Source organism: Argiope bruennichi, chromosome 11 (genome assembly GCF_947563725.1).
Source record: "Argiope bruennichi chromosome 11, qqArgBrue1.1, whole genome shotgun sequence".
In the NCBI taxonomy this organism is placed as follows: Eukaryota; Metazoa; Arthropoda; class Arachnida; order Araneae; family Araneidae; genus Argiope; species Argiope bruennichi.
The window spans coordinates 14,353,430-14,368,858 of record NC_079161.1 but is presented as its reverse complement, the minus strand read 5'-3'; the positions used below and the strand labels follow the sequence as shown (position 1 = coordinate 14,368,858).

Genomic DNA, 15,429 nt, shown 5'->3' with positions numbered 1-15,429 from the left:
GCATGCGATTATATAACTTGATACTTGAGTATATTTTTTTTAATTTAGCGAAATTTTTCCTTTGCGCTTTTCGGTCTCCGTTAAAACGGAAATGTTCTGTTTTTAGGTCGTTCAGTAACTCTTAAGTTTTAAGATTTTAATTAGTGTAATCCGTAGCATGATTACACTCCGATGAGCATAAATGTTTAATAAGTGTGATGAAAACTCATTTTATATCATCATTATCAATATTCATTTTCAAAATAAAAACATTTGAACTGTTGCAGGTAAATCAAACTACCAAATGAAAAAATAAGTATATAACTGGGAATACTACAGGTATATGATGTTTTATAAATTTCCATTAACCCAAAATATACCCATGAAATTAAACAGCTTTCGTATCAAATGTAGAATTTTACAAAAGTTAAATGGTGTACATTAAGTAACATTGAAGGCCGGGATAGCCTGGTTGGTAGAGCGTTGGATTCGCATCCCTTAGGTTGCGAGTTCGAACCCCGCCGGCCGAAGATTCCCCGCTTGCTTGGTGACTGGCGCGCGTATAAATCCGTCGTGGTCACAAAGTTCCATGTCGAGAGTAACATCACTGGGGGTACTGGATCAGGGGTGATCGTTCTCTGATTTAGGTGGATGAGTGAATGAAATGCGTAAATGAAGTCCACCCCGTAAAAAGGGTTGTGGCGTGTGTGTAGCTAAGTCGTTCTTTTGGCCCTAGATGGCACTACTATAGAAACAAGAGGCGCTCCTCCCTCAGGCTTAAATCAGTTGTCTTCGAATAACGGGGCTTGTCCATGGCAAGTGCCATAAGAAACAACAAATAAAATTGAAATCAATTCATGCTCATGTAATAGATTATAACACCATGCATAAAATATTCCAAGATGTCCTGAATTTAGTTTTAGATTTTGAATTGGACATTTGCTGTAGGTAAAGGGACATTCTGTCACTACTTAATATAAAACAGTGTGGAAATAGAAGAGTATGCGCCTTACCAGTTACAACTCAATTCAACATGGAATAATTTAATTCAGATTTGCTTTGTATATTGCTATTCGATGTAAATACATTTTCAAAATAATTTTATATAATTTGGAATTAAAATGTTCTCTCATATAACATTCATAAGTAATTATTAAACCTTTTCTACAAGATGTTTAATAGCATTCGCAATTACGTTTGTTAGGTCACCATGGTGTACCTTGAATTGTCTTATAGTGAAGCTTTATAAGCCAGATAACAGCTCCTGGACCGGAGTGATCACTTTTGTCTAGTGGTCATGTTACGCGGCTACGAACCATAAGGTTACAAGTTCGGTCCTCGCTATTACCAAATAGTTACAGTCTCAGTTACAATGTGTGGTATTAAATATTTATATGCATATAGAAAAATATTTATTGAACAAAATAAATAAAACTTCTAAAATCCAGTTCAACAAAGAAATATTACGAGTGTAAAAAATAGTTTGAAATAATGATTATTTCACGCAAAACATAAAAAAAGAATTAGATTGAAAAATCCATGTTAAATTCGATTTTTAGATTGATAAATAAAAGATTGAGCTATCGACATTTATTTGGAAATGTAACAATTTTGACACAATGTTTTCTTCTTTTTCAGGTGACAGAGAACCTGGCAACTTTCGTGCGGGTCTTCACGCAGGTGGAAAGTCAGATGATATCCGTCGAAAGAATACACGAGTACTCTGATCTACAATCCGAGGTCTGTTGTTAGATTTTGCTAATTGGATATATTCTGTAAATGAAATTAATCATTGAATAATTAATATGATTTTATTATTATATTAATTGAACCCTAAATCTTCGTAAAATGTGTACAATTTTAATATTTCGTAGTATTTATAGAAGACTATAAAAGAACAGAATATATTAAAATGAGTTTTGAAATTTGAAACGGAAAAAATACAGTTTTTAGTCATTTAATCTAATATGAATCTATTTGACATTGTATCTAAAAATATTTTAAAAACTTTAAAAATGGTTTACAGAATAATTACTTCACTTGTGTTTTTTTCAATCATATCTTTTTGCTTTCTCATGCAGGAAGTATACAAAGCGAAACTCTTGTTCGCAGAAACTATTGAACTAAGAGAAACGATATTCATTGAAGCTTCTCACAAACAGGCAGACAGACATATAAACAGTCTCCCTGAAACTTTCTCGCATATTCTCTAATAAATGTATTTGTGTATATTAACCATATGCCATTACCGAACAACGCCTAGTAAAGGAAAGTTCCTTGGCGATGAATCGTAGGAATGTGATTGATACTAAAGTGCCTGGAAATCGAATGTGTATTTTCGACACCAACGAAAGTATTAAAAAACTGAATGTGCATTTTCAATGCCCATAAAAGTAACAGAAAAACCGAATTTTGTAACCGAATTATTTTGTAACAATTTAAACTACAGTCCTAGTGTATCCTGTAATTATTAGTACTACAGAAACAGAATTATAGTCACAAAATCATATGCTACATTTAAGTCATTTCTGAGTAGTTACGTTTACGTATTTCTGAAAGTATATATTTACAGATGGGCAGTGTTTTATTACGATGCATATCTACACATTACATAGTAAATACATATCGATACGATACATATCTACACTTTAGATAGTAAATACATATCGATACGATACATATCTACACTTTAGATAGTAAATACATATCGATACGATACATATCTACACTTTAGATAGTAAATACATATCGATACGATATATATCTACACTTTAGATAGTAAATACATATCGATACGATATATATCTACACATTTCATAGTAAATACATATCGATACGATACATATCTACACATTACATAGTACATACATATCGATACGATGCATATCTACACATTACATAGTAAATACATATCGATACAATACATATCTACACTTTAGATAGTAAATACATATCGATACGATACATATCTACACATTACATAGTAAATACATATCAATACGATACATATTTACACATTACATAGTAAATACATATCGATACGATACATATCTGCACATTTCATAGTAAATACATATCAATACGATACATATTTACACATTACATAGTAAATACATATCGATACGATACATATCTACACTTTAGATAGTAAATACATATCGATACGATACATATCTACACATTTCATTGTAAATACTTATCGATACGATATATATCTACACATTTCATAGTAAATACATATCGATACGATACATATCTACACATTACATAGTACATACATATCGATACGATGCATATCTACACATTACATAGTAAATACATATCGATACAATACATATCTACACTTTAGATAGTAAATACATATCGATACGATGCATATCTACACATTACATAGTAAATACATATCAATACGATACATATTTACACATTACATAGTAAATACATATCGATACGATACATATCTGCACATTTCATAGTAAATACATATCAATACGATACATATTTACACATTACATAGTAAATACATATCGATACGATACATATCTACACTTTAGATAGTAAATACATATCGATACGATACATATCTACACATTTCATTGTAAATACATATCGATACGATACATATCTACACTTTAGATAGTAAATACATATCGATACGATACATATCTACACTTTAGATAGTAAATACATATCGATACGATACATATTTACACTTTAGATAGTAAATACATATCGATACGATACATAACTACACATTTAATAGTAAATACATATCGATACGATACATATCTACACTTTAGATAGTAAATACATATCGATACGATACATATCTACACATTTCATAGTAAATACATATCGATACGATACATATCTGCACATTACATAGTAAATACATATCGATACGATACATATCTGCACATTACATAGTAAATACATATCTACACATTTCATAGTAAATACATATCAATACGATACATATTTACACATTTCATAGTAAATACATATCGATACGATACATACCTACACTTTAGATAGTAAATACATATCGATACGATACATATCTACACATTTCATAGTAAATACATATCGATACGATACATATCTACACATTACATAGTAAATACATATCGATATATATCTACACTTTAGATAGTAAATATATGTACTAAATTGTATCCGTCTAACTCCTTTTATAGTTATGTTCTGTTGCATTCGGACAATCAAAGAGACAAGACTTTTACTTAATGAATTTTGTTCAAAATTTGATAAAATAAGAATTTTTTTGGTGCTAAATTTCGTCTAGCTCAAAGCTTTTTGATTTATCCCATTCACAAATAGACATCTCAAAAAATGTGTGTTTCGGAAACAGATATGAAATGTGGAAATTCGTCAAAAACTTGTGGTTGAATATTTTCACGATTACAGTATATTACCATTTTAGGCTTCATATATGAGAGAGTAAAACTGTTTTTGTCGTGTCTGAAACACAGAATTTCCACAAAATGCCCAAATCCTATTGTTGCAACTCATTAATTTATATATAAGTGAAAGGGCCAGGTGCAGACTAAAAAAAAGAGAAAATAATACACAAGCGATCGAGCGGTCTGAGTATGCGTAGTTACTGGTAATAAAGATCGCAATATTGGAGTCCTTTTCTAAATAAGAAAAGTTCAATGCAAAGTAGGTGAACATCTAATATAGGCTAAAATATGTTACTTATACGAAAGGCTGCAGAAAAAATAGAGGAGAGAAATCGTTCGAACAATTCAATCCATTCTTTTCGTAATTTATTTTCATCCCCAAAACAATTAATTTCTCTTTATTGAAAGATTTTGAAATTTTCTAATAAGAAATTCTTGACTGATTCTTAAAAATCTGTTTTTTGAATTGAAATTATTTTTCATAGACATTAGTATAAAATTCGGTGACAGTTCAAGGTCATGCGATCTGCTGAAATATGTTATTCTGGTTTGAAATTTATTGCGTAAAAAAAAAAGTGCATTATGTAAAATAATTTTCATTAAATATTCATTATGCATTAGAGAAATATTTTAACGTGTGACTGCGTTGTCCCTTGGATTCATTTCCCGAAATTCCAATATTAAACGATTGTTTTGATTAAGATTTGTTTCTAATTGATTAGGCATGAACCGAGACATGATTAGAAGAAATATTTTCAATAAGCTAAAATATATACTAGCTTGATTCGAATTTTTAAATTTGATATTAAATTTGACACTATTCCCCGATCTTCCATTGTTTTTTTGGGGGAGGAGGGATGCAAAATTTAAATATGGCTTCAGTGTTTCGAGCCGCGTGTATAATTGTGACATTTTTAAGAGAAAACGGTTCTTAAATTTAAATTTTATGATAAATAAAACCTTTTTCTATTAGAGATCGCATGCTGTTCATTCTAAATTTTGTTAGGTAAAGTTTTAAGTGGCTTCATTAACTAGTCATGCCCTAAAGAGCTCCTTTATATTGCCCAAAATTTTGAAGATACAGTTATAAATTTCAATGATTCTATATAATCATTTTTCTTGTGTGTGTGCGCGTGACAGTCTTTACAAATAGGCGCTATGTACACCCACCCCTCAGAAAGAATGATTTCTTAGAACCGTATAGATTTAGCAAGAGTGTTCTTACCAAAACTTTCTAGCATTCTGATATCCGACAAAACACCTTGCGTGGCATTGGCAAACCATAGTTATGAATTATTACACTTTGGCGAAAATTTAGCATTTTTGTTGAATCTAGCGTACGATCCTTGGCGAGATTTTTGGCGCATGGCATGCGATTCATTGTATCTGAGAATCGAATTTCTGTTTTAAACGCATTTTTCTCAACCAAATGAAACCAAAAATTGGCACAAAACCACAATTGTAGTCACAAAATTTGTCACAGACAGACAGATGGATAAAAAACAGAATGCCAAAAATGTGTTTTCCGAATTCGTGGAATTAGGTCTAACTCTCGATACGTCAAAATCTCGAATTCAGATTTTTTGAAGGTTACAATAATTTTTCTATACTTCGTATAGAAAACGAGTAATTTCTTTTCAGGCTAACGAGTAATTTCTTTTCAGGCTTCTTGGGAAACGGAGTGCGTCCGGTTCTCGAGGGATGATTGGCCATCCAGAGGAGAAGTGATATTTCGAGAATATAACATGAGGTACAGAGCTGGAACAGAGCTAGTACTCCGAGATATAAATATCAGTATTCCTCCAGGACAAAAGGTAGGCTTCACTTATTTTAGTTGCAGATAAAGGGCCGGGATAACCTGGTTGGTAGAGCGTTGGATTCGCTGAATCAGGGGTGATCATTCTCTGATTCAGGTCGAAATTACAATCTGTGTATGAGTGAATGAAATGCTAGAGTGAAGTCCGCCTCGTAAAAAGAGTTGTGACGTGTGTGTAGTCAAGTCGTACTCTTGGCCCTAGTTGGATCTACGATAAAAACAAGAAGCGCTGCCCCTTAAGCTTAAATCGGCTGCCTTCGAACAGCGGGCTTGTCCATGGCAAGTGCCATAAGGAACAACAACAACAAGGAAAAGCTTTTTTTTTTTTTTTCAGAGGGGTCATTTTTCATAACTTTGAGCATCCTTCCGGGATAACACAGAATTTTAAAAATTTAGTTCTGTAACTGCGCATTTCATCTCTGGCTTGACCAAACTCATTGTTTCATTAACTGATAGAACTTTTTCTTCAATTCTGTCATATTATCTGTATTTTATAACAAATCAATTTACCAGTTTATTACTAAAATGAAATACAATACATTTTTACAAAGTTATAGAACATTAGTCTTCAGCCGGCGTCCTGGCATAGGGGAAGCGTCTTTCCCGTGATCTGGGCGTCTTGTGTTCGAGTCCCGGTTCAGGCATGGTTGTCCTTCATCTGTTTTATCTGCGAGATGTATGAATGCCCCCCCCCCTGTAAAAAGGGGCTGTGCAAGCGCATGTGATGCGTGAGTAGCTAAGACGTATTCTTGGCCCTAGTTGGCGGTACTAAGACAAGAAACGTTCGCTAACAACAACAACGTTAGTCTTCAATTCCTACAAAATTCTAAATTATTGTTGTATTAAAAATTAAAATGAAGGAAAGGCAGAACTATTCTTTTATAAAATAGGTTTTTTTTAAAAAAATATTCAAAAAAAGATACTTTTTCAGTTTCATTGAACAGGATGGAAACTAGAAATTGTTTTTTAATCTCCTTTCTATCCACATATAATTTCAGGATGAATGTCGGTTGACAGAAAATTTTTTTTAAATCGCCAGATCTGGCGATGTTTCGCCAATCTAAACAGAACGGATGCAAAAACATTTATTAAATAATATGACATGATGACATTATCGTAACTGCTAACTAATCAGAATGTGATTTATTATTGATAAAGCGACGAAATGGATGGTACGCATCTGAAATGTTTTTCAGGTAGGGTTAGTGGGGAGAACCGGAGCTGGAAAGAGTTCTTTGGCTTTGGCTCTTTTCCGCATAGTGGAACCCGAAAGTGGCGTCATTCTGATCGACGGCGTTGATATTGCGATGCTTGGACTTCACGACCTTAGGTCAAAGATAACTATCATTCCCCAGGTACGTATCACATCCATAAAACTAACTATAATGTTTTTGTGTTTCTAGCTTTGTTTCAAGTTTTAACCCTTTAAAGGGCCATTTTTTTCTAGTCATATTATGTTAAAATATTTTTAGTCTTGAAATTATAATAAGAAAAGGGATTCATTTACCTTATTAGATAAATTTAATTTAATTAATTTGGTTAATTAATAATTAAGTGACAAACCAAGACACAACATTTTGTGTGAGATAAAGAACTGAAGCATCTAAGTTTCTGTCTTTCTAAAAAGATTTGTCAGAACTCATGCCAGCCTACATAATTTCATACGAAGATTGATAAATTTGGTGGGAAGCATACTTCCCACGGCCTTAGAAAGGGTTAATTTGGAAATGTTTTTCATTTCCTTCTTAATATATTAGAGTTCTAAAAAATGTGCAGAGCTTTAGGTTCCGAGTGAGAACACATTATTTTAGTATTTTAAAAAGTGATTTATCAATTAATCGATTAACCCGTAACTGGAGACATGAATTTCATCATGCGTCACGTATGGAGTCAAAATGATGAAATGAAAAGACAAAAAAAAAAAAAAAAAAAAAAAAAGAAAGAAAGAAAGAAAATAACAATGGAGTCAAAATGACTACATTGTTATTTTTCTTTTTTTGTCTTTTGTAAACAGCATTGGAATTTATTTTGGAAACACAATACGTTCTAGAAATCATGTAGTTACCAAAAATATTAATATTAAAAATGTTAAATGCAATAATATTAAATGAGGGAAAGATGTTATAGGAAAAACCAAAATTTTAACAAGTTTTTACTTCGTTTAGATATTAGGAATTACACTAATGTTAATAACTGTTAGAATTTAACAAACAAAAATGTAGAATATAATATTTTAAAATATTATTTCAAGAATATCTCTTTATTATTTTTACATTATTCAAATTAAAAGCAGTTTCGGAGCCATGTAGTCAGTGACTCCATAAATAACAACAAACACTTTGAAAAAAGTATAACTCGGTTATACGCGCGTGTTCTTACTTAGACTGTTGCCAACATACTGCTGAAACGAACAACTTGAAGATACTAAGGAAATGATTGTATTTCGAGGACAAAATACCACGCGATAATCAGAGCTAATGAACAACGCGGAGTCACTTTCACTCCTTTCTCCAGTTACGGATCAATTTTAATTTTGTTTAAGTTGCACCAAGTAATACTGTATTTCATAAAACATTCATTAAGAGATTCTATAATATTTATTAGAAAGAAATAAGAAAATATTAAAATGTTAGAATTAGTTAACTAATAATAAAACTTTTGTAACATGCTTTTATAATTGTCGCGAAAAGAAAAAAAAAATTTTTTCAATCGTAAATATGGAAAATCGAAACGAAACTAAATCAAGAGGCGATTAAAATAATTCTTTAAAGATATTAAACCGCAGTAAATATTACACAGAAGAAAAGTACTAAAGTTGCATTAATAATTAAATGAAATTGATTACTGCTATAAAAATCCTAACTTGCTTAAGAGTTATTTTACCACTCGTTTAGCACTTATTTTTGACGTTGTAGTTTAAAGAAGAAATTCTTTTCTATTTTTTTTATTAGATTCATAAGAATAGGTTAAATTTTAATTCTATTCTTATTGGATGGTTTTCTGATCTCGATTTGATATTTAAGATACACCTGCTCTCATTTACGACGAATCCACATTGTAAACCAGTTTTGAAAAAATAGAAAAAAAATATGAGAGACAAATTATTATTAATAAAATATTAACAATAATACATGATCATAATATATATGTAATGTAACAATAATACGTCATGATCATAACATAATAAAATATTAACAATATTTTATTATGGTTATGATTATGAATTAGCATTCTATTCTTTCAGGATCCCGTGGTGTTCAGTGGAACTCTCAGACGCAATCTGGATCCTCTCGAAGTTCACTCGGATGAAGACTTATGGAAGGCGATTGAACAATCACACTTGAAGAATTTTGTGCTCTCCTTAGAAGCTGGGTTGGATCACCAAATTTCGGAAGGGGGCGAAAATTTAAGGTTTGAGAACTTTTTTTTTATTTCTTGCATAAAATCTGCAGAAAGACTCAACCCAGGTTCGAGATCCGATTCCACCGAATACCCATCATGTAAGCGGGTCTGGTGCACATTAAATCGATCGGGGCCAAACGTCCTCCCATTGCTGTGGTGTGGAAGTTTGGAGCTCAGGTGTCATCCTCGTCATCTGATTGCGGTTGAAAATTACAAGGTTCGTCCCAAAATAGTCCTAAAATTGGGACTTTAATATAACTAAACGAAACTACAAAGACTCAATGTTCAAATAAATAAATGAATGGTCAGTGACACATCGATTTATTTCTAGAATCTAAGATTTTTATCAAATTATAGATAAAAAATTTATCATCTGTCTGTTTGTAAATTTATAAATATGTGAAAGATGTAACTTAGGAAGATAAGAATTCAGAATCAGCGGGAGTAGTCCTTCCAAAATGTTTTCGTATATTCTAATAAACTCATCATGTCAGACAACGCATTCCACAACACTGGCGAACCAGGGTTACGAAATATTAACTTTTGGCGTGAAATGAGCCCATTTTGCCGATTATTTGGATCATCCTTGGCGAGTGTTTTGGCGATAAATCCCTGATATGCCGTTAAAAGTATCCGAAAATCGAAATTATGCTTTAGATACGTTTTTCTCAACCGATTGAAACACAGATTTGACACAAAACCTCGCTTGTAGTCACAAAATTTCATATATTTAAATCAATGCGTTTTTAAATGATTGCGATTACATGCTTCTGAAGCTACAGACCGACAGACAATCCACACAATGTTAGATTTTGCTCAAAATCTGAAAGGCATCTATCTACACTGTGAATGTTAAATCCGTATACCGAATCTTATCCATCTAGCTCTCTTCGTTTTGTAGTTATAGTGTTAACTTATTTCAGCAGCCGGACAATCGGAACTTCCCCTGAACAGATCTTAAAAATCTTATACCAAATTTCAGCTGTCTAGTTCGAAGCCTCTTTTAGTTACATTTGTCACATATAGACAGACGGATGGACATTTTCCAAAAATGTGTTTTTCGAGCACGGGGAGGTATAAAGTGCGGAGATTCGTCAAAATCACGAGTTCAAATTTGTAACAATTACTATACTTTATCTATATGACATATACCAGAAACTAAAAACGAAATATCGTAGGCAGTTTTGTCAACAACATTGAGTACAATGTTTAAATAGAACTACAATCTGTGGAATGATCAAAATCCATACTCAGTTTTCCTATATGTTCTGTACAGGTCACCATAATGTTCCCATATATTGTCACGCCGGCGTCCTGGCATAGGGGTAGCGCGTCTTCCCCGTGATCTGGGCGTCCCGGGTTCGAGTCCCAGTTTGGGCATGGTTGTTCTTCTGATGTTCTATCTGTGAGATGTGTGAATGTGCCCTCCTGTAAAAAGGGGTTGTGCAAGCGAATGAGTGATGCGTGAGTAGCAAAGTCGGACTCTTGGCCCTAGTTGGCGCTGCTATAAAAAATAAGAGACGTCCCCCTCAGGCTTAAATCGCTGTCTTCGTAACAGCGGGCTTGTCAGTGGCAAGTGCCATAAGAAACAAACAAACAACAATATATTGTCACTATTACAATTTTGTATCTCAATCACATTTTGCAGCAGATGTCTTTCAGTCTTTGCTTTCGTGGGTAAGCAAACGCAGCAATTCGAAATAACAACAACTTAGATTAATGAAATTTAATATTTGGGTTTCTACAATTATAGATTTGTATCAAATTTTGTTTTTATTCCATAGAAAAAAAAGATGTCCCATACTCACTTTCTCCACTATATTGCGAGGCACAAAACATTCTAAATGTTTATAGTGTAATGTCCTGATCTAGACTGATCAAATAACGAAGCAGAATTTCCAGACAATTCTTTATTTTACAGCCCTATATATACAAAAGAACAACTTGTTCTAATCTTGGTTAAATAAATAGTTATTTACACCTGTAAGAGGAGATACAACAGTCAAAGTCGAAGGTTTTTCTTGAAACTCAGTTCTTCATCTCGTCAACACGACCATTTCAGGGATAGTTTCTCAGACTACGAACTCGTGGGCGTAGTCCAACAGTTCCTGCCATTCGTTTCTTCTCTCCCTAAAAAAAATCTCCGCACTTTATTTCGGCGACAATATCACCTGTTTATTTACATTGGTCATTTGAGCTCTCTTTCGGTCTATAGGGGTTCAGCTATATGCTCTCTCAGCGGCGCCAGTGGGTCGTGGGAGGGTCCTTTCACAAAGAGAAACATCTATCATCCAGATGTTTGGACACCTCTTTCTCTTTAAAGGTACTATCAATACCTCTGGGACGAGGAATTCCATATGTGGTCTTTCATTGTAGTCGCTAATGAACAGATGCGAGACCACCCAGGTGAATCTATCTGGCCACCTGGATATCTCGAGGAGTTTAGTAAATAACAGCGACGGCAGAATGAATCAGTACAACACAATGTCTTATCAGTCCTGGGAAACGGGGAATGTTACAACCTGCATTGTTTTGTATTTTAAAAATAATTCTTTTCTTCACTTTACACGCACAGTTTCCTTATTTTCGAATTATATCTCCTTATTTATATAAACATATTCTCTGCAGTGTTGGCCAGAGACAGCAACTGTGCCTTGCTCGTGCTCTACTGAAAAAGACCAAAATCCTCGTTTTGGACGAAGCCACAGCGGCAGTAGATTTAGAAACCGATAAGCTCATTCAGAGGACCATAAGACAGGAATTCTGGGACTGTACTGTCTTCACAATAGCTCACAGATTGTACACAGTTCTGGATTATGACAGGTGAGTTGAAACAACCTGAACTTCAAATTGAATTGTATGCAGAATGTTTTTAGCAGAATGCGAGGCTGTTTTCAGGCAAATATTACTTTTCAATGATTGTCTTTATTTTATGCATTTAAAAAGATGGAATTTTATAAAATTGTCATTCATTTTTAATTCATTAAAATTGTTCCCATTGATATATAAGAATACCTTATGGATTAAAGTACTTTAAAATTTTAACTAACCGATAAATTTTAATTAACCGTTTGCAGTCGGAAAGATAATTCGATGCATAATTATTCATTTAATACAAGGACCAAAAAAAATAAATACATGCAACTGCTTTAGGTTGAGTTTCCCTGAAAAATGAATCTACATCATTTTAATATTCTGTAGGTATTTTTACAATTAAAATTAAATAAATAAATCAAATGTCAAAATGACGCATCCTTTCGAATGGCGGCTGAAAGAAGACATTCAACAACAAAGGGTTAAATATTGATTCCATTTCAGTAGAGCCATTTGAGAGTGAAGAAAAAATGTTTACTAATTCCATAGTAATTATAGTAATGTTGCCTAATATATATTACAGACTAAACAGTAGTATAATAAAATACATTTTTGATAATTATTTAGAATCTTCACATGTTTCTTAATTTGATTTAATAAAGACACTAAATCCAAATTCCTTTTTAAAAGCAATTAAAAGATTGAACTATTTTAAATTTTTATAATATAAACGAAACTCGTTTAGATTCTTCAAATTATTTTCTTATATAAATTTGTCGAGAGACTATTTTGGGACAGATCTTAAAAACTCGAACAGTGGTCAGCTGTAGAGTACGAGATCTGATGCAAGGGAAAAATATTAGATTTCGTATTACATTGGAAAATAAAAAATATACTGTCATGAAGTACAGATGTCTTTTGACAGATGTTTTAACATTTGTATATATTCTATCTGTCATTCTATATAAGGGTCAGAGAGGAAAAGATTAGCATCCTCCGTGTGTTGTTGCACTTCCTCCTTATCTCAGTCTAGGAAAATAAAAACCTATGTGCTCTTGATATACACAGTAAGGTGGAACGAAAATGACTTTTTTTTTTAGATTTCAGTTTAGTAATAGTGCGGAAAAGTTGCCTTTTAGGTTCAAAAACAATATTTAAAAATTTACTTGCAATATTACATTATTTTGAGGTGCTGCAAAGAGCTTAAAATTTGCAAAAAAAAGAAAAAAAAAATTGAAAAAATAGAAATTTTTAAAAAGGTCCTTTAAAAAATTTTCCTATATTTTAGTTTAGCAATAGTAGTGAAAAGTTAGCTTTTAGGTTCAAAGAGAATTTTTAAAAATTCTGGTTGCAGTCTCACAGATCTTCCTTGTCACAGCATACATGTGACAAGGAAGCGACAACTCAAGATATACTCTCATATTTTTTTATAATTTCTATTTATTTTATATACACCAAAAAGCAACTTTTCCGCGCTACTACAAATTAAAATTCAAAAGTTGATTATTTCTTTAAAAAAAACTTTAAAATGTAGTAAAAATTTTCAATTTTATGAAATTTTAACGTCTTTGAAACACCTCAACACCTACTTCAACATTTTTTATATTTATAAGTTATTTTATCTACACCAAAAGGCAATTTTTCCGCACTATTACAAATCAAAAATTGTTTTTTCAGTTCCACCCTAATGCACAGCCTTCCTCAAGTACATAGTTTTCATGGGAGGGGGGAGGGAGGGCTTAACATTTTTTTTAAAGGAGTATATGAGAAATTTTTGAGAAAAACCTGCCGCTGGTAGAGTTATGCTCCTCCAGTTATTTTCTATCTACATGAAAGGAGGTTTATCACAACTCATATAAGTTTGTATGTGGAGTAAAAAAATGTAAATAATTTTTTTTTTCTTTTCTCAGAGGTTTTCTACCCTTTTAAAAAAAATTTCCGCTGAAAAACAATTAAAGCAAATGAAACCATTTATGTTGATATATTCACCTTTTTTTGAGTATGTTTTCTCTGACACCTGCAGAATATTTAAATTTACTTTCCTGTCTTCCCCAGGATCCTTGTGATGGACAAAGGCAGCATTGAGGAAGATGGAAGTCCAGACGAACTGCTGGAAAATCCGGAGTCACTGTTTTATCAGCTCGGCCACGCTGCAGGTCTCCTATAATAGACATTTTAGCACAATCCACACAATGATTATTTAGACACTTTGTTTTGTGTTGAAAACAAGAATTTGTACTTTTTGTTTGCAATTTTGTTTTATCCATCTTTTTAGCAACTTTAGTTAATAAACTTTTTTTTTGTATTTTTGTAATTGCGTTGAATTCTTACATTTTGTTTAAATTTCTATTATACATTTAATAGAGAATATGTGAGCATGTTTTGAGTATATAAGGAATAAAACTACTCCCACTGGTTTTATTTATTTCTCAAAACTATTATAAATTATGCTTTAATAATTTAATAAGATCATATTTATGCACTGTTTTAGAAAGCAACTAATTTCAACTCCCTCAAGCCGGTTTAGTCATAATTTATATTTTTTTATTAATTAAATGTTTCAAATAGGAATTAAAATATTAATAAAGCACCTATTTACTGGTGTCATTTTTTTTATTGTTACCTATTTAATTTCAATATGAGGGATTCCTTTGAACAGTAATTTGTATGATAGGCAAAAAGAGCATTTAATTTGAAACGAAACCTTTAAAAGGCTATTTTTTTTTTCTTATAATGGTATACAAAAAAAATCGATTAAAATGCATTTAAAGAAGAAAAAAATCACTAAGCTTATTATATAACTTTAATAATAGATTGTAATTAATGTGATTTGTAAATTAATGCTATTAATATACAGGGTGTTCATTAATTATTGTCGGGGTTTCCGTACCTCATAACTTTCGAATAAAAAATATTACGCAAAAACCGATTACGTATTCGTAAATTATAACTCAAAGAATTTTATTAATGATATTAAAGTGTAAAGCTTGCACAATT

General features: G+C 32.0%; 1 protein-coding gene across 1 annotated transcript in view; it reads left to right on the top strand.

The window, feature by feature from the left end:
- LOC129957036 (multidrug resistance-associated protein 1-like) overlaps window positions 1–14,737 on the top strand; it is a 108,134-nt gene extending 93,397 nt beyond the window's left edge. Inside the window, exons 27-32 of the mRNA XM_056069155.1 lie at window positions 1,618–1,719; window positions 6,065–6,214; window positions 7,413–7,571; window positions 9,461–9,627; window positions 12,247–12,441; window positions 14,488–14,737. Coding sequence (XP_055925130.1) covers window positions 1,618–1,719; window positions 6,065–6,214; window positions 7,413–7,571; window positions 9,461–9,627; window positions 12,247–12,441; window positions 14,488–14,599 — 885 coding nt within the window. The 3' untranslated portion in view covers window positions 14,600–14,737. The remainder of the gene's footprint in view (window positions 1–1,617; window positions 1,720–6,064; window positions 6,215–7,412; window positions 7,572–9,460; window positions 9,628–12,246; window positions 12,442–14,487) is intronic.
- The last annotated feature ends 692 nt before the right edge of the window (window positions 14,738–15,429 follow it).